The 22761-nt window shown below is 49.3% G+C and overlaps 1 protein-coding gene across 1 annotated transcript; it reads left to right on the top strand.

Annotated features, from left to right (window-relative positions):
* Positions 1-7534: 7534 nt before the first annotated feature.
* On the top strand, positions 7535-22315 carry EPHB6 (EPH receptor B6). The gene is made up of 18 exons (XM_041002173.1): positions 7535-7839; positions 8191-8311; positions 14926-15138; positions 15421-15485; positions 15749-16514; positions 17186-17341; positions 17697-18047; positions 18201-18325; positions 18502-18664; positions 19018-19132; positions 19384-19436; positions 19610-19729; positions 19866-20113; positions 20394-20567; positions 21012-21161; positions 21399-21592; positions 21727-21882; positions 22003-22315. The coding sequence occupies exons 3-18, from the start codon at positions 15039-15041 to the stop codon at positions 22109-22111; spliced, it is 3045 nt and encodes a 1014-aa protein (XP_040858107.1). The 5' UTR covers positions 7535-7839; positions 8191-8311; positions 14926-15038; the 3' UTR covers positions 22112-22315.
* Positions 22316-22761: the final 446 nt, after the last annotated feature.

Here is a 22761-nt window from a genome sequence, read left to right as displayed (position 1 = left end):
TTTTATATTATCTGTCAAATGCCTCTTCCCTGTTAATCTAGTTTGAATAAAGTTGGGTTAACATTATCTAGTTACAAATTTTACCTGACTTTCCAATATGGAAATAAACACTTCTTGTCTTTATTTAGAGGAATTTTAGCCTTTGAGTATGTATTTTGCTGAATTTCAATGTAAGCATACCATGATTTTTCAAATAATTTCACACTGCATCTTCTTAGGCTTACAATAAATCAAAATAGGCTTAACATTTATACTTGTTCATAATTCCTGCTTTAGCTCCACAAAACCCAAGATACAGCTTTAGAAGTGTTGTTTGTAATAACCTAGCCAATGTTATAGACAAGTCAACACTTTTTTCCAGTCTTTTCTTTGATTATGAAGAGGCAAATAAGAAAGAGATGAGCTAGTGAGGTATAAAACAGCATACATCTAGCTATTCTCTTCTCCTAGTTGTGCATATATGAATTTAGACCCAATAGTTTAAATAGTTCTAAATTATGTATTTAGTCTTAGCAAGTATTAATTTGTACTGTCACTGATGGTTCCACAATTATAAAAAAAAACAAAAGGCCAAGTGTCCCCAAAATATCACATCCTGTTTATATAAATATTTCTAAAAATTCACTTATAAATATTCCAAAATAAAAACAGACTTTTTATTCTTTGCTACAGTTAGAAATTTCACAATATACTTACTCCAATGATTTATGACAACAATTGTACTAGACTATTATGCTCATCAGGACATTGTCATTGGTTTCACATGTTTCTCTAATTAGGTTTCCTGGGTGTTAATGCTTCCTTTTTATGCCTTATCTATTTCTGCTTTCAGGTGAGTGGACTATGTCCATTGTTTTTCTCCCTTATCTATGACCTGGAAGTTTAATGTTTGATTTCTAAGATCTTCTTGTATGATTATCTTAAGGCATTAAAATTCTTCTGCCTAATTATGCCAATAATAACTACTGACTTCCTTAGAAGAGAGTCAAGAAATTTAGCACTGATAACATCTCTGTCTTTGCTATTCCTCTTTCATATTTTGCATCTTATTATTCTGGGGCTCAAGACTTTAAAATCTCTTTTAAAAAGATTTTTCTTTTTGTATTTACATCTTGACACTCTACATTTGTTGCTATGATAACTCTCAATTACTTAATTTGCCTCTAATTATTGTTCTGTGGCTTGCATGTTTGTATTTTGTTTTGTGATTTTTTTTTTAATCTGACAATTTTAGATGCTTTAAGTGATGATAGCCACATTTCTTAATCATAACTTCCCAAATGAAGGATACAATTGCTTATTCATTGCTTGATTTTTACAGTACATTAGTATCGTGCTTTGCTAAAAATCATATGATTGGCAATTTTTTTTAAGAACTGAAGTTATGAAAATGATCTTATCTTGCCTTTTTTCAAATGCTCGGCCAGTCTGAGGCCCATTTGTGTTTCCCACATTGGTCACAAGGGCTCAAGTACTTGGACCACCCTCCACTTCCCTCTTAGGCACACCAGCAGAGATCAGAAGTGGAGCATCAGGGACTCAAATGGGTGCCTACATGGGATGCTGATGGTGCAGGAGAAGGCTTAGCCTACAACACAGTGCCAACCCCAGCTTGTATTATTTTATGTTTGTTGCAGTGCTGTCAGGAAACCAATGCAATGTCCAGGTGTCATCTTAAAGCAAGGGAGAAGAGAAAAAGCCACACTAATCACATGTGAGGAGTCTTAGAAAAGCTCACAGAAAATGCATACTGTGAAAAAACCTATGCATGGATTTCAAAAGTTTGCGCCAAAAGAGGCTGATCTTTTAATTTCATTTTCCACGAACTTTTTGAATCACTTTCATATGTTTACATATGAGTCTGTAGCAAAAATTCAAAAGCTTTTCCAGAAATGTCCCTTGTTGGATTTTACTTTCTTTTCAAAAGTCAGAATCGAGTTTCTTAGCTACTGCTAACTGCATGGAAGACTAGTAGAGTCATTAGTTAGTCAGTCTCGGCAAGCAGCTAGTGAAGAAGGAACTGAAAAGCTTTGAGAAGATATTCAACGGTGTCATGCTTTCTTTCTTCTCCGGAAACCCTGACTTGCTCATTCATCAGTACCCCAGAGAACAAATGTAACGTATCTTAATTTTAATTTGTTTAAGTGTAAATGCTGAGTGCATGTGTAAATTTATAAGGCACTGACTGGAAAGCATTTACTAGACTATATCTTTGCATTGATTTCTGGTTATTTTAATCAGAACATGACAAAAATCTCTTAAATGGTTAGCTTCATGACTCTTCAATTAATTAAAATATTTAATAAGTGGTTTTAGTATTTAATATGTGCCAGGTGCTAAAATAAATGTATTTAATCTCACATTCATTTTTTCTCTTGTTTAGTTGATCTTTTCATGCTGAAATTACTGGTTTTTAAAAGTGAAAATTCCCTATAGCAGTTTCCTGACCATTTTTAGCCTTCTCTGTCATTAAAAAAGAGTTATTTATGGCTCACATCTTGAATGTCTCCCAGGTTCACCTTGTATATAGCCAGTTTGTCTTAAGTCATTTTTTTTCCCTGCATGGCTAAGATTTTATTTCAACTATTGTGTTGTGTTTCTTAGACTCTCTTTATAACCCAGCCTTTTAAAATAACTTCCACATCTGCTTTTAACTTGTTGAGAATAGAAAGTAAAGACTTTTTCTTTAAATTTTTACTGTTTGGGGGCCCAGCATGATAGCCTAATGGCTAAATCCTCATCTTGCACGAGCCCAGGATCCCATATGGATGCTGGTTCTAATTCCAGCTGCTCTGCTTCCCCTCCAGCACCCTGCTTGTGCCCTGGAAAAGCAGTAGAGGATGGCCAAAGTCCTTGGGACCCTGTACTTGCATGGGAGACCTGGAAGAAGCTTCATGCTCCCTGGCTATAGATGAGCTCAATTCTAGCCTTTGTGGTCACTTGGGCAGTGAGCCAGCAGACAGAAGATCTTTCTCTCTGTCTCTCCTCTATCTCTCTCTATAAATCCGAATTTATAATAAAAATAAATTTTAAAAATCTTTTTAAAAATAAATTAATTAAACAAAAAACAGTCCAGCATTAGCCTTTTGAGCTAACATGGCAATCTTAACACTCTACCAAAGTGCCACCTCCAATTCTTAAAAATTACACATTTCATTGTTGCTTTCTATTCCTTCTTGATATTAATTTGTCCCACTCTGTTTTTGACACTTGAAAGTCTAACGAGATGAATTCTCAGAATCATCTTTGAAGATGGAGAGATGGATAATTTAAGACAAAGGATTGTCCAGGAGTCTGAGGACTGGAAATGTTACAGGCAAGTCTAAACTTAGAAGATAAATTTCCACAGACATTCCGGGCACCCAAGCTGTTTGGGAACATGATGTTTGGAGAGCTCTATCTGGGACCACAGCTAAAGCCGACTGTGGTTGCTTGGAAGGACATGATACGCTCATTACAGATCATCTCTTGTCTGATGCTGAACTGAAATGACGTGGGCCAGGAAATGGACAGACTGTGATGTGAAGAACATTTATGCCTGTTCAGCACAGGCTGATTACCCAAAACCTTACTCAAAGCCAGAATGTTGTCACGCCCATGGGTTGTATCAGTGGCTGCAGGATTCCTTCAGATAGTATCAGTTATTTTTGACTAAGGAGCCGCCTAACATTTCCATTCATTCCATTAATTTCTGGAAACTTTTAAAAATTAATTAATTTATTTGAAAGTCAGAGTTACAGGGAGATACAGGGAAAGACAACAAGAGAGTGCAGGGGGGAGATCTTCCATCCACTGACCCACTTCTCAGATGCTTGCAGTGGCTGGAGCTGAACCAGTCTTTAAAAGGGAGCCACAAGCTTCCTCCAGGTCTCCCATGTGGGTGCAGGGGCCTAAGGACTTGGGCCATCTTTTTTTGTTTTCCCTGGCCAGGAGCTGTCTCAGAAATGGGGCAGGCAGGACTAGACCAGTGCCCAAATGGGATGCCAGCAACACAGGCAATGGCTTTATTTGCTATACCACAACACCAGCTTTGGGGAAATCTCTTTGAACATTGAAAGCAGGTACTGAAGATGATGGTTTGAAAGGAAATTACTAGCAAGGATGTTCTATAAAAAGACTCCATCTTTGCTGATTGCCTGGAAAAGGCACAGATAATTGTGATCATTTTATCTCATTTGTGGCAGAGGCGACTTGGTGCCTAACATTCTTTTTGTTCTTGTTCCTTCTTTTCTTTTACTAACGGAACTTTAGTTTGACTTGGTGCAACCCTATTTCTTGCAGGTAGGGTTGGCCATGTGACACAGTCCTCCTGGCCAGTAATCTTGAAGGGGATGTTACTGGGTAGAGTTCCCCAAAAGGTCATTTGAACAATACCTACAGTATTAGAACTGTACATACAGCTTAATAGACCTTTTAGTTTTGTTCCATTTTTTCTTGCCTGACATTTACAGACATGGTAACTGGAGTGCTAGCAGTTATGCTGAGAACCTGAAAATGAAGCGTCATACTAATAATGGAGCCTTACTGACCCAGGGCCATCAAAGCATTCCCCTGTTACCTAATGTTTTAAGTCTTTGCTATAGAACTTTTCTGTTGTGTACAAATTAAATCAGCACTTAGCTAATATTCCAGATGAGAGAAGAACTATTCTCTTTCTATTTGGACTAATACCTTGGAAAACCTTTGTTGTTGTGTGATCAACATCAAAATGTAGGCCTCTGATGTGTAATCTTTGAAAACCAGCATGTGGGATGTCTACCACCACTAGCATACAGATACAGTGCAATCTAGATTTGTCTTTTAAACAAACTGGCACCATAGAAGAACCCCCAGAAGACTCTCAAAGTTACTAAAGAGAAAAAAGAGGGGAAAAAGTTACAGAAATTTGATATTTGCATTAGCAAAAATATTGGGTAAGACCAAAGTCCAGTGTTCAGGAAATAGAATCCCACTAGAACAGCGCAGGGCTCAAGGCAGTTCAGTGAAGAGCTGGGCCCCTGAGAGGACTGCGTGTGGGAACACTCAAGTTCCATCTTGGGATAAGAAATTTGGAATCTCAGAAAATTCCCTTATTATTCTTCATTAGTAACCTTATTACTGAAATCACTTGTAAAGTTCTTTGTTTATAATATCCACTGGCATTAGCTGCTCTAAGGGGAAATAAGGAAGAAGAAAATTATGCTTCCTTAAGGAATGATAGATACAAAGAGCCCTTTGAAAGAGGGAAAAAAACCAGTAACAACAATAAGACAGGCTGAACAAATCATGGAACTGTCTCAGCCCACCTGGAATTTTCTACTCAGAAGCTCTTTTTGGCTCCAAATTTGCATTACAGGTGTGCCAGCGATGATGAATTCTAGGAGCTACAGGCTTGACTAGGGCATGCCTTGCAGCACCCAACATGTTTAAATATTTTTTATGCACTCATTCTAAAGCACTTCCACGCACCTAATGTATGCCAGGAACTGAGCAAATTATTGCAAAATTTATGTTCAACCTTATAAAGGAATTTATGACTCTGCTTTTAATAGCTGCAGATTGCAGCATAATTTAACGATGCAGTCTATTGCTATCCACCTACCATTGAAACTTAGTTTGAAAACACACAGAACACTATAATATCAGGCCACTTGTTAACCACAGATGCAAACCTCTTTGCAACATAAGCACAGTCTGACTTGCCCAGGCCGTGTCAGATGCTTTCTTAGAAAACTAAATGCTTCCCAAACTTTATGAACATGTGAAAGAAAATAACGAATTGCATAAGCCTTGAACAGCAAATGCTTAATTACGCACTACAGCCACCTAACAGGAGACATGTCATACCACAGACAGGAATACAGATTTCTTTTTTTACCCTAACAATAGTACATGGTATGTTGCAAACTGCTACTGAGATTTCTGGGCTTTTGTAAAGAAACCTCTATGTTTTCATCTTGTGAATACTTTTTAAAAATATTTTTTAATTGTATGCTCTATCACTATTTTAGGTTTTCATTGTATCCACAGATTTCTAGCAATCCAGCATGCTTAGTATTTTTAGGATCATGAGTTGTGTAACACTAAATACTAGATTTTTTTTTCTCACAGGAATCTCAAGCCTTTGCAGATAACTGGTGAGAAATGAAGGCAGCCTTCTCGCACTGAGTGTCAGGGCAAAGCGAGGAAACAAGACTGAGTTAGATTTCCAAGGCAAGACATTATTACTGATGTCTTAATACAAAATCATTCATCAGCATTAGGCTGATTAACTGACTCAGGATATTAGGCATGCACAAACCTTGGACAAGTGGGAACTCACTCAGTTGTCTTTATCTCTCTTTCCATCGCTCATAAAGTCAATTCATTAGACTCTCCCAGATGTCTGCTAACACAGCTCATTGTTTTATTTCTTGTGCTAGTTGGCTCACAGATCTCTTTCACGATTTTCTTTGGTTTCTGGCTACTCCTAAAGGATCAGTCTGGACCAGCCCATTTCCAGACAGGGCTTCCCTAACTAGGTCTTGGATAGGAAGATGAAGATGGGACCAAGCGAGCTGGGAGACAGGGAGAACGAGAGACTGGGAAAAATCCCACCAGGTGCCTGTGCTCCCCTAAAGAACCAGCAGGTGGTAGCAGCACTTCGTGGGAAAGCCCCAGCCCCTCTTGGGAGGCCCAAAACAATAGACCCCCCAACCCTGCACTGGTTAGGGGTGGGCGGGAACACGTTTCCTGGTTCCTCCACCTGAGAGCACCTTGCGCCGCCTCTCACCACAGCGGGGCTGAAGGCGCAGATGGAGGAGGTGGCACCCCGAGGTGCAGCGACTTGCCCAGGCCGTGTCAGAGCCAGGCCCTTCATCGGGACTGCCCCTCTTTAACCCCAGGCTCCCCCTGCCCCTTGGGTAAGATGAAGGGAGGGAGGTTCGAGTTCGAAGCCCAACGTCGGCGGAAACCCAGCCCCACAAAGGGACAAGAGTTTAGGGCTAGAACAGCCCCGCCAGCGCCGCACTCCCTGAGATGTCTCGGTTTCCCTTCCTCTTCCTCTCCAAGCCCCCGCTTCTTTTCCTTCTTTCCGCAGCTCCCGCCCACCTCAGTCCACACCAGAGTGCACCCCCACCATGTGTGTATTTTTCTCGAGTCGCAGCCCCAGAGGAAGGGCTGGCGCGAGGGAGCGCTGGGGCTTCTGCGCGGCCCTGGACGTCAGCCGCTAGCTCGGGCGCTCCGCTTGACTGCTGCGGAGCCCGCGGCGCTTTAAATAAGCCTGCAGCCTCCTGCTAGCCTCGCGCGGGCCGTCCTCCCGCCTCGCATCCCTCCCGCGGCCGCCACCCAGCCGAGGAGGCCACCCCGCCCGGGCGCACAGGCGGGGCCCCGGGCGCGCCCCTCGCCACCACCGCTCTTCCTCCTGCGCGCCGGGGCCGAGGAGGGGGCGCCGCGCAATCCCTGCCTAAGCCTGGAGGGCGGGCTCGGCTCCCCGAAAAGGGGGAGAAGGGAGGGCGGGCGAAGGGACGGGAGAGGGGCGGGCCAGGTTGGGAGCGGACGCAGAAGGGGCGGTCCGGGGCTGCGCTCGCTCCAGAGCAGCGGGCGGCTGGGACCCGCGACCGGCGATCGCGACGTCTGCCCTGCGCGCTCCTCCGGCGCCCCGCCTCCCGAGCAGCCCCTGCCTCCAACCCCGGGTCCGCCCCTGCATCCCAGAGACTCGCAGCGACCAGCCGACCCTGGCCGCGGGAGAGTGGGGTCTCCCCCCACCCAACTCCCCGGCCCCGAGAGGACGCGGGCGGCCCCCTCCGAGCTCAGGGGAGCTGCGGCTCCACCGTGGGGCTTCCGGGGCTCAGACCTACGGATCTTGTGGCCGGCGGCAAGGTGAGTCGTGGGGTCGCCGGCTCCGTTGGGAAATGGGTGGACAGTGTGCTTGGAAACAGATGATGGTTTTCCAAAGTAGAGGGGTCCTCTGCAGAGTCTGGGGAGCCCCCTCGGGGAGTACTGAATTATTTTTTTCCCCGGGATGAGAACTGGGAGGTGGTGAACTCCAACCTGACCCCACCACCACAGCCATCATTGACACCCCACTACCCTGGCTTAGGGTCCGCCCTCTGCATGTCCCCAGGAGGCTTGATCCGGCTATAGCTTGGGGGTCCTGGTCTGTTGCAAAGGATTCTTCTCAGAGGCAGGGCTCCCCAGCAATCTAAAGACAGCCTGTCCCTCTGGTTCCAGTGATATCTGTCCATTCCCCCTTGGACCTGGGAAAGGCCAAGAGGCTGATCCCAGACCTGCCCCAGCTACCCACGGCACAGCCCCATCTCCTCAACTCCATCACCACGTTTAAGCCTAGAAGGTAGGGGGGGGGGGATGTCTTGGTTCCTGCTTCCCAACCATAACGCCCAAGTTGAAACCAAAGTCTCCTCCTTGCGCCTGCTGTTCCACCTCTGCATTTGGGTGGTTGGCCCTGCCTGGCCCCCACCCCCGCCCGCTGATCTTGGCTGTCTCGCAAGCTCTCTCCTCCCATCCCTGGGGGAGCTGGCAGAGGCCCAGCATAGCCGATGTTGCAACGTCCCTGGCAGTGCCAATGGAGAGGAGCAGCTCAGCCTGTTCCCATTCAGTTAACCCTGGCCCTCCACCCACTAAAGGAGCTTGACTCAGGATAGGATGGGTCTGGGCAGAGAGACCAGTGGGATGATGTGGAGCTGTTTGCAGTGTTGGGGGCTGAAGCAGCTTGTTTCTGTCAGTGCAATGGACCTTCACTGTAGAAGGGAGGTTAGTACAGTGTTCCTGGTAGACTTAGAAGGAAGACTGCTTTAGAGTCTCCTAGTCCTTTTGGGCTGCAAGATAGCTGGCCATGATTGTTGAGTTACCAGAATGAATGCCTGGGCATGCTGGACACCCCTACCTACTGCCGTCTTCATTTTCGGGATGGCAGCTCTTCCTCCTCACCATCTCCTGGTCTTGAGCACTGGGTCTCATTTCCCACCCCACTGTAGGGAAAAGTGGGCAGCAAAGTCCAGAGGGTCTGGGGAGGCTGGGGTTTCCCTTTCTCTGCTCTTCTGCTAGGCTTCTCTCCCAACCCCAGTATTTCTGCAGGAGTATCTTCAGGTGGTGGAGCAGGTGCTGGGGGAGGGGAACAGGAGAAGAAAAGAGGAGGGCTTCGTAGGAGCTTTGGCCGATCTGCGTGCTGAGGCCCACCTCACCTCATATGCATTTCCCTGCAACTCTGCCAGGTAGGTGTGTTTTGAGGCATCGACTGTCACAGTGTGCTCTGGCGGCCAGGGCCTTGCTTGCAGCATCCGTCACTTACTCCTCCTTCATGCACATTTGCTGACTGCCCCGACACCCTCCCTTTGTGCTCTTTCCAGAGCCACGCATGTCCCTGCTCTAAGCACAGAGTGGCTCATTCTACGTGCCTGTCTGGCTAGACCCAGACACTGCCTGCATCTTAAAAACCTCCCCCAGCTCCACAGCCTGGGAGTGGGAGGCACATTTGTCTGAGCGGGTGTGCTCTGGGGGACATTCTCAGAGGCTGGAGGCCTCCAGAGACGCAGGACTGGCCTTGACTAGGTAATCCACACATTGGCTTCTCCAGCCAGGGCAGAGGACAGCCACCTGCTCCCTGAATGCTGCCACTAAGACTGATAGGGCTTCTGTTCAAGGTTGGAGGCCAGAGCACGAAGAGGGAGCCAGGGAGAGGTTCTGTGGGGCGGAGATGAAAGGGTACAGGCTGCAGCCATAAACTGAGCGGGATTACATTGGAATTTCCTGGGCATTCGGCAGCTGCAGGACCGGACAGAGGGCAAGTGGTGCCTGGTGCCGATCCCGCCCACTCTGACCCTGTGGCTAACAGGTGTGAGAAGCAGTCCAGCAGCCACCTCAGGCATGAAACCAGCGGCTCTTGGTCCTTGACCCACTCTTGTCCCCACTGCACCGACTCTGTGGTTTGCTGTGCTCACTCAGCAGACACTCCTCACCAAGAGTCCCAAGGGTCCTGTCTGCTCTCTCCCATGTGCCTTAGGCATCCCAGCCCTTTGCGGGGATTCTGGAAAGGCAACATGAGGAGTGGCAGTTTTGACTTTTTGGGAAAAAAACTTCAAGAACATCTAGGGATAAAAGTTACTCCACTTTGTTGACACTTCACCCCCTTCACTCTCAGCTCCCCCATCTCTCCATCCCTACTCTCTTATTGTAGATGAAAATGTCTAGATATTTAGAAACCTAGAGGGATCAGGAAGAACAAGAGATAAGATGTCAACTCGTGCCATGTTCGCCTGCATTTTAAAAATATTTTCCATTTGTTTACATTTTAATTATGAGATTGTTTTAATTATAAAATAAGGTATGCTTATTGTAACAAGAAAAACAATTTAAATACGTGTGAGACATTTAACCACTGCCCACCCACGCTCCTCTATTCCTGTCTCTGACAGTAGCCAATTTTAATGGCCCCATGTATCTTCTGCCATACCTTCCTCCAAGCTCATTTAGCTTATATTATTTCAGTTGTTACAATTCACTTTGTGAATTCAGATGCATAAATTCTGTTGAGCATGTATCCTTCTTAGCACTTAATTCGAGCACAGCTTTTTCAAACTCTTGCAGATTTCCTAATTGGCTCTTGAATCTTTCATCTTTTATAGACAGGAGACCTCCTAAGATACACTTTATATGAACTAAGAACCTTCAAATCTGTAATTTTTGCCAGTTTCTGAATGCCAAGTATTAACCATGAGGCCTAAGGGAAGTTCTCTAAGTTTTGTAAATCAAAAAAGTGACTGAATTGTGTCCATTATATTATAAAGTGATATATTCAGAAAAGAAATTGAAAAAAAAATGAAGTCATAGAATGCAATTTTGTGCCATGAAATTCTGTCTAATCAGTCGCAATTCTCAGCTTTCGTTTTGTGGCCACATTTCTGCTGCTTCTGGAGTTTTGTGTGTTGAAGACTTCATCTATACATCAGAAACAAGAATATTTTCCTGATTGTTGTTTGTCTTCTGTATTTTCTTGTGTTGGAGATTTCGAAATCCTGCTGGTCCCTTTGTATGAGCTAGAGAAAACGGAGAGTGCTCACTTGGGGTCTGGAAGAGGAGCAAAGGGCCTGGCCTTCCACAGCCCTCTTTCCCTCTGGGCAGCAGCAATGTGTGTGGCTGCACCCAGAGGGTTCTCCTGGATCAAAGACCAAGTCATGTCCTCACTCACCACCATCGAAGGCACCTTTGAAAATCAAGTTCTGAGTCCTGCTTGCTTAGTATTCCAGGCATGCCACACAGCTGTGTTCTTGTCACTTGTACTTCTGCCTTTAAAGCTTGCTTCAGACGCACCTACAGTGGTAGGAATTAACTGACAGCAATTTATTCCGTATCTTTGTAAAATTTCCTCTCTCTCTCTCTCTCTCTCTCTCTCTTTTTTTTGATTCTTGCAATAAAGATACACTCAGATTCTTTTTTTATACATAAAAACAACCTGAATTTATCTGGTTTGTTTGATAATCAAGAACTGACCTACCTTCTTCCTCTGACTCAACAGCATTTTTTTTTTTTTTTTAAGAAATGTGTTTGTCACCTTCAGACTTCTGGATCTGAATCTGAAGGAAGTTCTCATCCAACATCAAAAAGTACACTTCTGGGTACTTTCAAATCCTCAACCATTTCTTTTTAATCATTATCTTTGTTCTCTGTAAGATTCCAAAAAAATTACTCAAGTGGCAATCCACACACAGTGTCCCCATTTTATCCTTTCTGATTTTCCTTGATGACAGAAGCTGAGTGGCTTTAGCATATTTCATAATTGCTTTTGCTCTTTTCTGGAAGTTCTGGACACAGCCCAACTCCATGTTGTCCGTAAGACACATGCTAAGACTATGCAAGCACATTGTATTGCAACCCAAATGAATGTGTCACTAGTATTATGGGCTTTCAAAGTAAATAGCTTGCTATTTTTCATCTTGTAGAATGTTTCTTATGACACAGCTGATAATATCAGTAGAGCATCTCATCAATCTTATTTTTCTGTCTTTCAAAGTCAATTCATCAAGATGCTTCAAAATATGTATTATTCCTTCACCGTGATTATTTGTGTAGTTGCAAGTTTAGACAAAGTTCTCACTGTTTCTTCTTTGTGTAGATTACAGAATCCATGCTTGTTCTTATTGAAAGAGCCTCTTTAAGCGATATCTTCTGGGCATATAGTAAAATAGCCTTCATTGTTCAAAAACTTGCCTCTGGCGTTTTCCATTCTTGAAAACCCCTGTTCCTAAAGACAGTGGCTCTGGACAGAGTCTGGTTGGCTTTGCTATACAAGCCTGCCTCCACATTAAGCCGGCTAGGGGATGGGCCTTCAACGTGCACTGCTTTGAGAGGTTTACTTCACAGCCCTTCATGATGGTTCCTGTGTTAGAGAGGTTAAGAGCTGCATACAGTATTTACTTCATGATTTCCCTGCTCTTGTCTGAAGCACTGACTTACCTCGTAAATGATACTGACAGCATTTGGGCAAGTATTTGCAAAGAACTTCTGCTTCTTAAAGACAGTGGTTTCTGGGTTGTAGAAGAATGAAAGGTGTGCTGCAGTGGTCAGTTAGCAAGTGCCCACTCCTTGTCAGCCCGTACAGTTGTAGAGATGAGTTTTCTCCCTAACTTCACAACTTCTCAGAGATGGCATGGAAGACCATCTTAACAACACAGCCAGCACTGCCAAAAAACATGAAAGTCAAGAGAATAAAGTCAGGATTTGATGTTCACAGTGAAATATAGTTGCGTAGTTGGATTTTGTTTCCATTGTGACATGTGGTTTTCAGTAACATTGTGCATCAGAATAGCGTGTACACCCAGGAAATAGCAAATCTCAGCTACCATTATAATTGACTTTCTGCGGGGAGAGGGTGGGGCAGGGGCTCAGTACTGTTTTCTGAGCCATCCATGCAACAACGCCTCTAGCATTTCTTGGCAGAAACACATGGAGTCCAGTGCTCTTGTGCCCACAGCTCACACCCTTTTAGACTCAGTCACGAGGAGAGCTAAAGAGCACCATCCCTAGATCAGCCAGCAGTGGATGTGCTGAACCTGCCCGTCTTCCGAAGGAATCCTTTTGTTCGCTCGTGAGCAAGTGCTGTGACCCTGAGAGGCTCAAGCAGGTTTTCCATAAGCAGTTAAGCAGCTTGTTACATAATTCTGAGAAATCATTTTGAGGGCAGGAACACTATTTTTGGTTCATTTTATTAAATAGTTATCATCTATATTTTTGAAGGACATTCTAATGAATGATTTAATTTAACAAAATTACACACATGAGACTTAAAAAAGAATAGCCAATTTAAGGACAATGCCATGAATGTAAGTCTCCCTTGCACCAGCCCCCAGCCCTCTTCTTTTGATTTCTTCCCAGGGCTCTGTGTGTTTGTTCATGAAAAGCTGTGTTTTTCCTCCTCAAGCACAGCTAGAGTGTGCTTTACGTTGTTGTGCTGTACCACTGTCATTTGGAAGTGATTTTCCTCTTGGTACAGCAACAGTAGCCCCTCTTCCTTTGTAACGACGGGGTGTCATATGTTGGCCATCTTCCTATGATGAATAACTAGTTCAGTCTTTTTCCTGATGCACATGGCCTTCTAGAAACATCTGCGCAAACCAGTACAAGTATGAAGTACCTGGAACACACTTAGAAGTGAAGCCACCAGCTGTCCTCTGCACGCAGTGTACAATTTGAACTTGTAAGCACAAACTGCACGTGAGAGAATGTATCTGCCACACCTTGTCCAGCAGAGCACGTTATCCATCTAGTGGGTACAGTGTTATGTTAGTTCTTCTTGGTGGCTACAACAAAGTACCATAGCCTGACTGACCTCTACACCGTAGCAGCTTATTTCTCACAGTTTCGGTGGCTGCAAATTGGAGGCCAGGGGCCAGAAGGGTCAGGTTCTGGCAACAGCCTTCTCCTTACTCTGTCCTAATACAGCAGGAAGAGGTTGAGAAAGTCTCTTTGATGAGGCGCTAATCACCTTCCACAGGTCCCATGCCCTAAAAATGCTCCTACTGTGGGGTTAGCATTCCAACATGCAAGGGGCAGGAGGAAGAGTTGGACACGAACATTCAGTCTATACCACTATGAGAAACCAGGAAGCAGCTTTCATAGGTTTAAGTCATCCTTTTCTCTCCCCCCTGTAAGCTGTAGACAGAAGCATGCCCCTCGGGGCACAGAAACCTTTCTCTCAAAACATATGCCAGACCTGCATGGTCCCAGCTGCCTCCCCACCTGCATGGTCCCAGCCGCCTCCCCACCTGCATGGTCCCAGCTGCCTCCCCACCTGCATGGTCCCAGCCGCCTCCCCACCTGCATGGTCCCAGCCGCCTCCCCACCCTGCCTCATTTGTCCGACAGAATCATTACGCTGTGTTCTTTTACACGTGTCCTCTCCGCCTCCGTCCCTTCATGCCCCACGGCCATCTTTCTGTGTTCCTCCTGCTTCGCTGCCTCAGAAATGTACAGTTTCCCGTCTGACGGGGTGGGCAGTGTTCCAAGGGAGCAGGGAGACTGTGTGATTATAAGCTTCTCAACCACCTGCCTTTAATGAGAAGAATCTTCTAACTTCCAAAAAACAGGTTGCTGTCGGAGAAAGGGTGGAAATACAAGGAAAACGCTGGAGTAACTCTTTAAAAAAAAAAGGGGGGGACAAATGAGGTTGACCCAGAAATATCTTTCGCTCCACCTGCAAGAGGGCAGGTGAAAAATGAATACACAGTGGCAGGGTCACCTGCAGGCATGCGTAGCTTCTCAGGTGACTCTCTAGGATGCCAGGATGCGGGACTTTGCATTCCCAAGTGAGACATTCTGTTTCCGGTGACTCCTGTGTATGATTAGAGCCAGGGCAATTAAAGAGCTACAGGAGACACAACTTCAGGCTGCGGGGTCTAGGCTCTCCAGAAAGATGCCCCTCTTCACCTCGCCTTCCTCTTCTGTGTCTTCCTAGGAAACAGGCTTGGCTGCAGAGCTCGACCCCTCCCCCAGTCTTGCAAAAGCCACAGCCCGGCCCTAGGAGCAGGGTGGTGGCCGGGGCAATGGTGGGAGCCCTGAAGATGCCCTATGGCTACTGAGGGGGCTGCCTGCTCAAGAAGTGGAGTGGCGGGCATGGTAGGCAGCCTGTGGATCCTGGTCCTGGGACCCTCCGTTCTGGCTCTGGAAGGTAAGAGGCAGCAAGGGAAACTAGGAGAATCCCCACCTGCCAGTGGAGACCCAGGAAAGGGTGAGAATAAAGGGAAGATGCCTAAGGAGGGAAAGGTCAGGGAGGGTTCCCAGCTCCCATGTCAGGCTTTTCAGAGACAGTACTCCCACAGACAGCTGTGCTCCTTCTGGCAAACTAGATGCACCAAGAAAGGAGGTTCATTTCTTCCCAAAGGGAGTGGATAGGGGTCAGCAGCACTGGCTGGAGGTTTGGTCACTGTGTGTCCCTCTTATCTCTGGGCAGAAGTGTTGCTGGACACCACAGGAGAGACATCTGAGATTGGTTGGCTCACCTATCCACCAGGTGGGGTGAGTGTCCTGCTTCCTTTCCCAGCCCGTTATCCCTACCTCTTGTCCGCTCCCCAGAGAGTGGAAATCAGGAAGAAACCCCTGGGGAAAGACTGGTGGGATAAGACGCTTCCCCCCAGCAGAGTGGGATTTCAGTATCTTCTCTGCCTGCTTTGCTTACTCTTACTTTCGAGTCTCCCCAGAAGAGGTGTGTCCCTCCTCTGCAGCTTCCCCCTCCCCCACCAAGGCTTGGGCAGCTGACACTTTTCCTGGCCCCCCTGCAGTGGGATGAGGTGAGTGTCCTGGATGACCAGCGCCGGCTGACTCGCACCTTTGAGGCGTGCCACGTGGCAGGGGCCCCACCGGGCACCGGACAGGACAATTGGCTGCAGACACACTTTGTGGACCGCCGAGGAGCGCAGAGGGCACATATCCGCCTGCACTTCTCTGTACGGGCGTGCTCCAGCCTGGGTGTGAGCGGAGGCACCTGCCGGGAAACCTTCACCCTATACTACCGCCAGGCAGAAGAGCCCGACAGCCCTGACGGCACCCCAGCCTGGCACCTCAAGCACTGGACCAAGGTGGACACGATAGCAGCCGATGAGAGTTTCCCTGCCTCCTCCTCCTCCACTTCCGCATGGGCAGTGGGATCCCACAGGGCAGGGCAGCGGGCAGGGCTGCAGCTGAATGTCAAAGAGCGCAGCTTCGGCCCTCTCACCCAGCGTGGCTTCTATGTGGCCTTCCAGGACACGGGCGCCTGCCTGGCCCTCGTAGCAGTCAAGCTATTCTCCTATACTTGCCCCACTGTGCTTCGGGCTTTTGCCTCCTTTCCTGAAACCCAGGCCAGTGGGGCTGGGGGTGCTTCCTTGGTGGCAGCTGCAGGCACCTGTGTGGCTCATGCAGAGCCAGAGGAGGATGGTGTGGGGGGCCAAGCTGGGGGCAGCCCCCCAAGACTGCATTGCAATGGAGAAGGCAAATGGATGGTGGCCGTCGGGGGCTGCCGCTGCCAACCTGGACATCAGCCTGCACGTGGAGACAAGGCCTGCCAAGGTGAGAGCCCAAGGCCTTCCATCTGCCTCCAACTTCCAGCCTCCTCTCCTGAGTACCCAAGATTGGTTTTTTTTTCTTCCCCAGAAGTCAGGAAGAAGCCACCATAGAACATAACATAAAACACAGAATCCCTGTTTTCCCTGATTGATTCCCTGCAGTAGATATTTGCTCTCACTCGTTCACTTGAAGTTTCTGGAGCCCTTCCATAGCAATTGCTAAGAATTCTAGGGTTGCAGACCTAGGAAGCAAAAGAAACCAAATGCTGTTACACGTTTTGGTTACCCTTGGATGGGGTGCCTTGTCCCCATTTCCCACCAAGTTGGGGAGGATTCTTCACAGAACCAGGTAGTCAGGATGCTGGTAGGAGGTGGCTGTGGGTACAGGCTAAGGAGAATGGAGCTGCAGTAGGCAGCTCTTGCAGAAGGAGGTTATGCAACCAAGCCGGGAACACCTACATCTGGGGCTTAGCCTGCCTACAGCCCCCAGCACCACTCACTTCTGTCAATGAAATGCAATTCTGTACCAGTGAGTGGCAGAATTAATCTGCTCTGGAAAAGAGCAAGTGAGGGTAAGGTTAGATGTCGGGTAGAATGAAGAAGAGGCTCTGGGGGAGTTCTGGGTAGATGGCTGGCATGAATGTGACACCATCTCTCTCTTCTCTGCCTCTCTAGCCTGCCCTGGGGGGTTCTATAAGGCCTCTGCTGGGAATACTCCCTGTTCCCCCTGCCCTGCCCGCAGCCATGCCCCCGTCCCTGCAGCCCCCATTTGCCCCTGCTTGGAGGGCTTCTACCGGGCCAGTTCTGATCCCCCAGAGGCTCCCTGCACTGGTGAGTTTCCCTCCAACCCCCATCCTGCCCATCTACCCCAGCATGGGAAAGAGCCTGGGAGAGGGGCTGGAAGAGGGTTGTCTACAACCTTGGGGTCTTTGAATTTCTACTGACTCTTTTCTCTCTCATTTCCTTGGTTTCTTCCCCTCCTTGCTCTGTATCTCCTGCCTTCTTCTTCCCACTTTCCTCTGCTGTCTGCTGTCCTACTCCCTGACCCTGCTCACCCCAAACACACACATACACCCCACTTTCTGCCACTGCCTCCCGTTCACCTCCTTCTTTCCTTAATAACTTCTACCCCACAACTCTTACCCTGGTGGCCTTTTTCCTTCCCCATCCTGCACCTTGCTATCAGGCCCTCCATCGGCTCCCAGGGAGCTTTGGTTCGAAGTGCAGGGCTCGGCAACCATGCTGCACTGGCGCCTGCCCCAGGAGCTGGGGGGCCGAGGTGACCTGCTCTTCAATGTTGTGTGCAAGGAGTGCGGAGGCCACCAGGAGCCTGGCAGCACGGTCACTTGTCGCCGCTGTAGGGACGAGGTGCACTTTGACCCCCGCCAAAGGGGCCTGACTGAGAGCCGAGTGTTAGTGGGGGGGCTCCGCGCACACGTGCCCTACATCCTGGAAGTGCAGGCTGTCAATGGTGTGTCAGAGCTCAGCCCCAACCCTCCACAGGCGGCAGCCATCAACGTCAGCACCAGCCATGAAGGTGAGCCCTTTGTCTCCTCCACCTTGTACATCTTAGAACCCCTTTCCCTAATCCTGCTCTCTGGTCCGCCTCTTGCAGGACATATGCTCTGAATTCCTCCCACTGCCCAGAGCTGCTCCTGTCCCCCTATTTACCCCCTGCCCCATGCCCCAGTCCCCTCTGCAGTGCCAGTGGTACACCAGGTGAGTCGGGCAGCCAACAGCATCACCGTGTCCTGGCCGCAGCCTGACCAGACCAATGGAAACATCCTCGATTATCAGCTCCGCTACTACGACCAGGTGGGCGGAAGACTTGGGGCACCAAATTGTGGGCTGGGCATGGACAGGTTCCCAGGGGCTTGCAGCATGGAGGGGGCACTATGTTGAATGGGAAGAGTGGTAGGGGGCTTGAGGATGAGAGTAGGTATGAGGGGGCCACATTGGCTGGGCAGGGAGTGAGCAGCCGTTACCCCCAGGCCGAGGATGAGTCCCACTCCTTCACCCTGACCAGCGAGACCAACACTGCCACTGTGACACAACTGAGCCCCGGGCACATCTACGGATTCCAGGTGCGGGCACGGACTGCCGCTGGCCACGGCCCCTATGGGGGCAAAGTCTACTTCCAGACACTGCCTCAAGGTGCGGAGAAGCCTGGCTGAGGGCCAAGGTGGGGGGTAAGGAGAAGCCCAGGGATTGTCCAGGCCTGGAACCCTGACCCCAGTGTGCTCCAAACCACAATCCTGGGAGGGGGTTGTTGGGATGGAACAATGGAGCTCAGGGACCAGGGATGGGGAGAGGGGTGCAGTGATGTGGGGTTGCAGACATATGTGATGGGCTGTGGGGTACTTGCATGTGTGTCCCTGTGCTTGTTTGCATGTATGAGAGGGAGGTGGGATGTGTACATGTGGTATACATGAGCCAGCAGGTGGGTATAGTACTTGCCTGAGGGAGTGGGCCTTGGCAGCCTGTGACCCTGGCAGCTGGTCCCTCAGGTGAGCTGTCCTCCCAGCTTCCAGAGAGACTCTCCTTGGTGATTGGCTCCATCCTGGGGGCCTTGGCCTTTCTCCTGCTGGCGGCCATCACTGTGCTAGCTGTTGTCTTCAAACGGTGAGACCCCCTGACCCCCTAGCCAATCCTGCCCATCCAAATCTTGGCAGCCAGCAGACACTAACTGTTTGTTGATGCCAATGTCCCTCACCTCACCTTAGCAGAGCTGTGGAGGAGCCCAGCTGGTGCCCCTCCCTTCCTGCCTCCATGTGAATCCCTGGCTAGAGGGCAGCCTGTGAGGGCAGGGTGGGTAAGTCAATGAGATGGCAGAAATGGGAGTATTTTCCCAGGTCTATGGTTTTTCCCTTCAGGAAACGGCGAGGCACCGGTTACACGGAGCAACTACAGCAGTACAGCAGCCCAGGTGGGAGTGGGCAGAGGGAAGCAGTCTGGGATTGGAGGAGTACAAGGAAAGAGCTTGAAGCCCTAGTAGGGTGCCGATCTGCTGAGAGAGCCTGGCTCCCTGCAAGGTGGACATTGCCCCATTAGAGACATCTTCTGCACTATCCCCTCATAAGACACCCCATTCCCCAGCAGGGCTTGGGGTGAAGTGCTACATTGACCCCTCCACCTATGAGGACCCTTGCCAGGCCATACGAGAACTTGCCCGGGAGGTAGATCCAGCATACATCAAGATCGAAGAGGTCATTGGGGCAGGTACCAAAAGGGAAAGGATGGGACAGGGATGCTGGGGCTTCCTGATGAACCTGCCCTGGCCAGGACCCTTTGTCAGCACAGCAGGGTGGGGACCCTGAACCAGGGGCCCGCCCCTGAGCCACATCTGTTCTCTCAGGCTCTTTTGGAGAGGTGCGCCGGGGCCGATTGCAGCCCCGGGGCCGGCGGGAGCAGCCTGTGGCCATCCAGGCCCTGTGGGCTGGGGGTGCTGAGAGCCTGCAGATGACCTTCCTAGGCCGGGCGGCTGTGCTGGGCCAGTTCCAGCACCCCAACATCCTGCGGCTAGAGGGCGTGGTTACCAAGAGCCGGCCCCTCATGGTGTTGACAGAGCTTATGGAGCTTGGCCCCCTGGACAGCTTCCTCAGGGTCAGTCCGATATGGGTGTCACCTTCCTCAATATGGGTGTCCCATGTGGGGTCGGGGAAAAAAACTTTTTGAGTTCCCACCACTTCCAGGAGACTTTGTCCTGATCCTATGTTCGTTGCTGCCCTTCCTCCTCTGGTCCTCATCATTCCTTCCTAGGCCATTTTCTGATTCCCAAGTCTGGTTCCTGTCCCCACCCTCATGACCCCCTCATGCCCATGCCTGCTGTGCAGTGTGTCCATGCCTTCCAGCCCATGGCTGACTTCTGCCCCCCGCCCCTCAGCAGCGAGAGGGCCAGTTCAGCAGCCTGCAGCTGGTGGCCATGCAGCGGGGAGTGGCGGCCGCCATGCAATATCTGTCCAGTTTTGCCTTTGTACACCGTGCACTCTCGGCCCGCAGCGTGCTGGTGAACAGCCACTTGGTGTGCAAGGTGGCCCGCCTTGGCCGCAGTCCTCAGGTGAGAGTACAGCCCTGGAGGACACACTGCAATCCGGGAGGGGCCTCACCTGAGCTGCCAGTGTGGGAGAGGATGAAAGCTCATCTGTGGGAGAGGAGACTGAAGCTGGGGGGGCAAAGGGCGAGGGTAGATGGACACACTTCTAGACCGAGGCAACGAAAGGGGGAGACCAAACCTGCACAAACCTAGAACCACATGCTGCCTTTCCAAAACATGAAGGTTCCACAAGCCCCAAAGCCAGCATCTCATAGCTGGTTACAAATCCTGATGCTCACACTCAAGCCCCATGGCCTTGGACAAGCTTAATATTGTTTATGCCTCAGCTTCTATCAGGAGAATGAACACAGTACAATCTGTCCTACTGTTGCTGGGAGGATCAAGTGAGGTGCTTAACACACGTGCCAGCACATAGCAATGCACGCTTGCTTTCACCTCAACCCCCAGGGCTCAAATTGTTTGCTACGCTGGGCAGCCCCTGAAGTAATAGCGCATGGAAAGCACACAACATCCAGTGATGTCTGGAGCTTTGGGATCTTGATGTGGGAAGTGATGAGCTATGGAGAACGGCCCTACTGGGACATGAACGACCAAGAGGTGAACCTGCTGCTTGGATGCAGCCAGTTTTCTGCCCCCACCCCTTTCAAACTGGCTTATTGGAAGACCTCCATTCTTAATCCCTTTATCTTCAAGGCCCCGTGGCTCTCAGAGCCCATAATTTTGAGTTCCTACTGCTCTCCTATGTGACATACTGCCTGATTCCTAAAAAAATACCCTCTTACCTAAAAAAACATGCAATCCTTTCCAGTCATCATGTTCTTCTCTGTCATCCAGGTATTAAGTGCAATAGAGCAGGAGTTCCGGCTGCCCCCACCTCCAGGATGCCCTCCTGGACTTCACCTGCTTATGCTAGACACTTGGCAAAAGGACCGTGCTCGGAGGCCTCATTTTGACCAGCTGGTATCTGCGTTTGACAAGATGATCCGCAAGCCAGACACCCTGCTGACTGACGGGGGCCCTACGGACAGGTCTGGAGCTTAGGGATGGACCCCAAGAAACTTGGGGAGGGTTGATGCAAACCAAAAAGGAAAAGTGAGCAGAGGGGACTAAGAGGAAGCGGAGACTTGTAAAGTGTGCTCCCCTCCTTCCCAACCCCCTTTAGATCTTCCCAGGCACTCCTGAATCCTGTGGCCCTGGACTTTCCTTGTCTGGACTCGCCCCAGGCCTGGCTGTCGGCCATTGGACTGGAGTGCTACCAGGACAATTTCTCCAAGTTTGGCCTCTGCACCTTCGGTGATGTGGCTCAGCTCAGCCTGGAGTAAGCAGGGAGAGGCAGGGTGGGGGCAGAGGCTCCGGGACCCCCTGAGGAATTGTGTCTGGGACCTTGAAGAAATTGGCCCAGAAGTGACACCCTCCCTCCCCTCCTCCTCCTCACCAGAGACCTGCCCGCCCTGGGTGTCACCCTGGCTGGTCACCAGAAGAAACTGCTGCACAACATCCAGCTCTTGCAGCAGCACCTGAGGCAGCCAGGCTCAGTGGAGGTCTGAGGCCTGGGCAGGACACTGAGCTGACAATGCGCATGACCCAGCTCACCCTGGATGCGGGTCCAAGAAGGGACATGGAAGACGTGAGCCGGGCTCCATCTTGGCCTCTGTGGGAGGTACCCACCTGCCAGTGGATATGCCACCCTGACCCTCAGCCCCTCCACCAGTATCTCCCACATTAAAGGAGCAAAAGGGAATTTGCAAGTTCAGCTGTGTAAAGATCACTGTCTGTAGGAAAGGGCTAGGGAGTCCATCGAGGAGGAACACAGGAGCAGGGTGGGCAGGTGACCTGGCAGAGATACAGAGGGCAGCCAGGCCGGGAGCAGGAAGCAACTTTATTGGAAGGTGGAAGGTGGCAGGACTCCACAGAGCTTCTGCCAGTCAGGGGTAGCATGTGTCTCACCCTCATCCACTTTCCCACAAGTCTGAGAAGGACTCCCTACCTTCCCACTTAGGCCATAGGGGTGGGGGACAGGTGCCTGAAAAGGCAAGTGTGTCCTTAAAGTGCTCTGATGTGCAATGGGACTTCCATTGGCGAGGGGTGGGATCCCTGGGTGCAGTGTGTGTCACAGCCTTCACGGAGCAGTCACTCCCACCGTGCATTGCTTAGAGGTCTTATTCCTCCCCTGGGAGATCAGGCCTCCAGCTGGTTG

The sequence above is a fragment of the Ochotona curzoniae genome, unplaced genomic scaffold (assembly GCF_017591425.1).
Source record: "Ochotona curzoniae isolate NIBS_2020 unplaced genomic scaffold, NIBS_Ocur_1.0 scaffold_2476, whole genome shotgun sequence".
Taxonomy (NCBI): domain Eukaryota; kingdom Metazoa; phylum Chordata; class Mammalia; order Lagomorpha; family Ochotonidae; genus Ochotona; species Ochotona curzoniae.
Note: the sequence above shows the minus strand (reverse complement) of the source record. Positions and strands in the feature narration are given on the sequence as shown.

Bases quoted from the DNA above. Each gene is read 5' to 3' on its own strand.
- EPHB6 (XM_041002173.1), top strand. From the start codon at position 15,039: ATGGCTACTGAGGGGGCTGCCTGCTCAAGAAGTGGAGTGGCGGGCATG. The intron at 18,326-18,501 runs GTGGGCGGAAGA...CGTTACCCCCAG, and splicing joins AGCTCCGCTACTACGACCAG to GCCGAGGATGAGTCCCACTC. The intron at 18,665-19,017 runs GTGCGGAGAAGC...CTGGTCCCTCAG, and splicing joins CTTCCAGACACTGCCTCAAG to GTGAGCTGTCCTCCCAGCTT.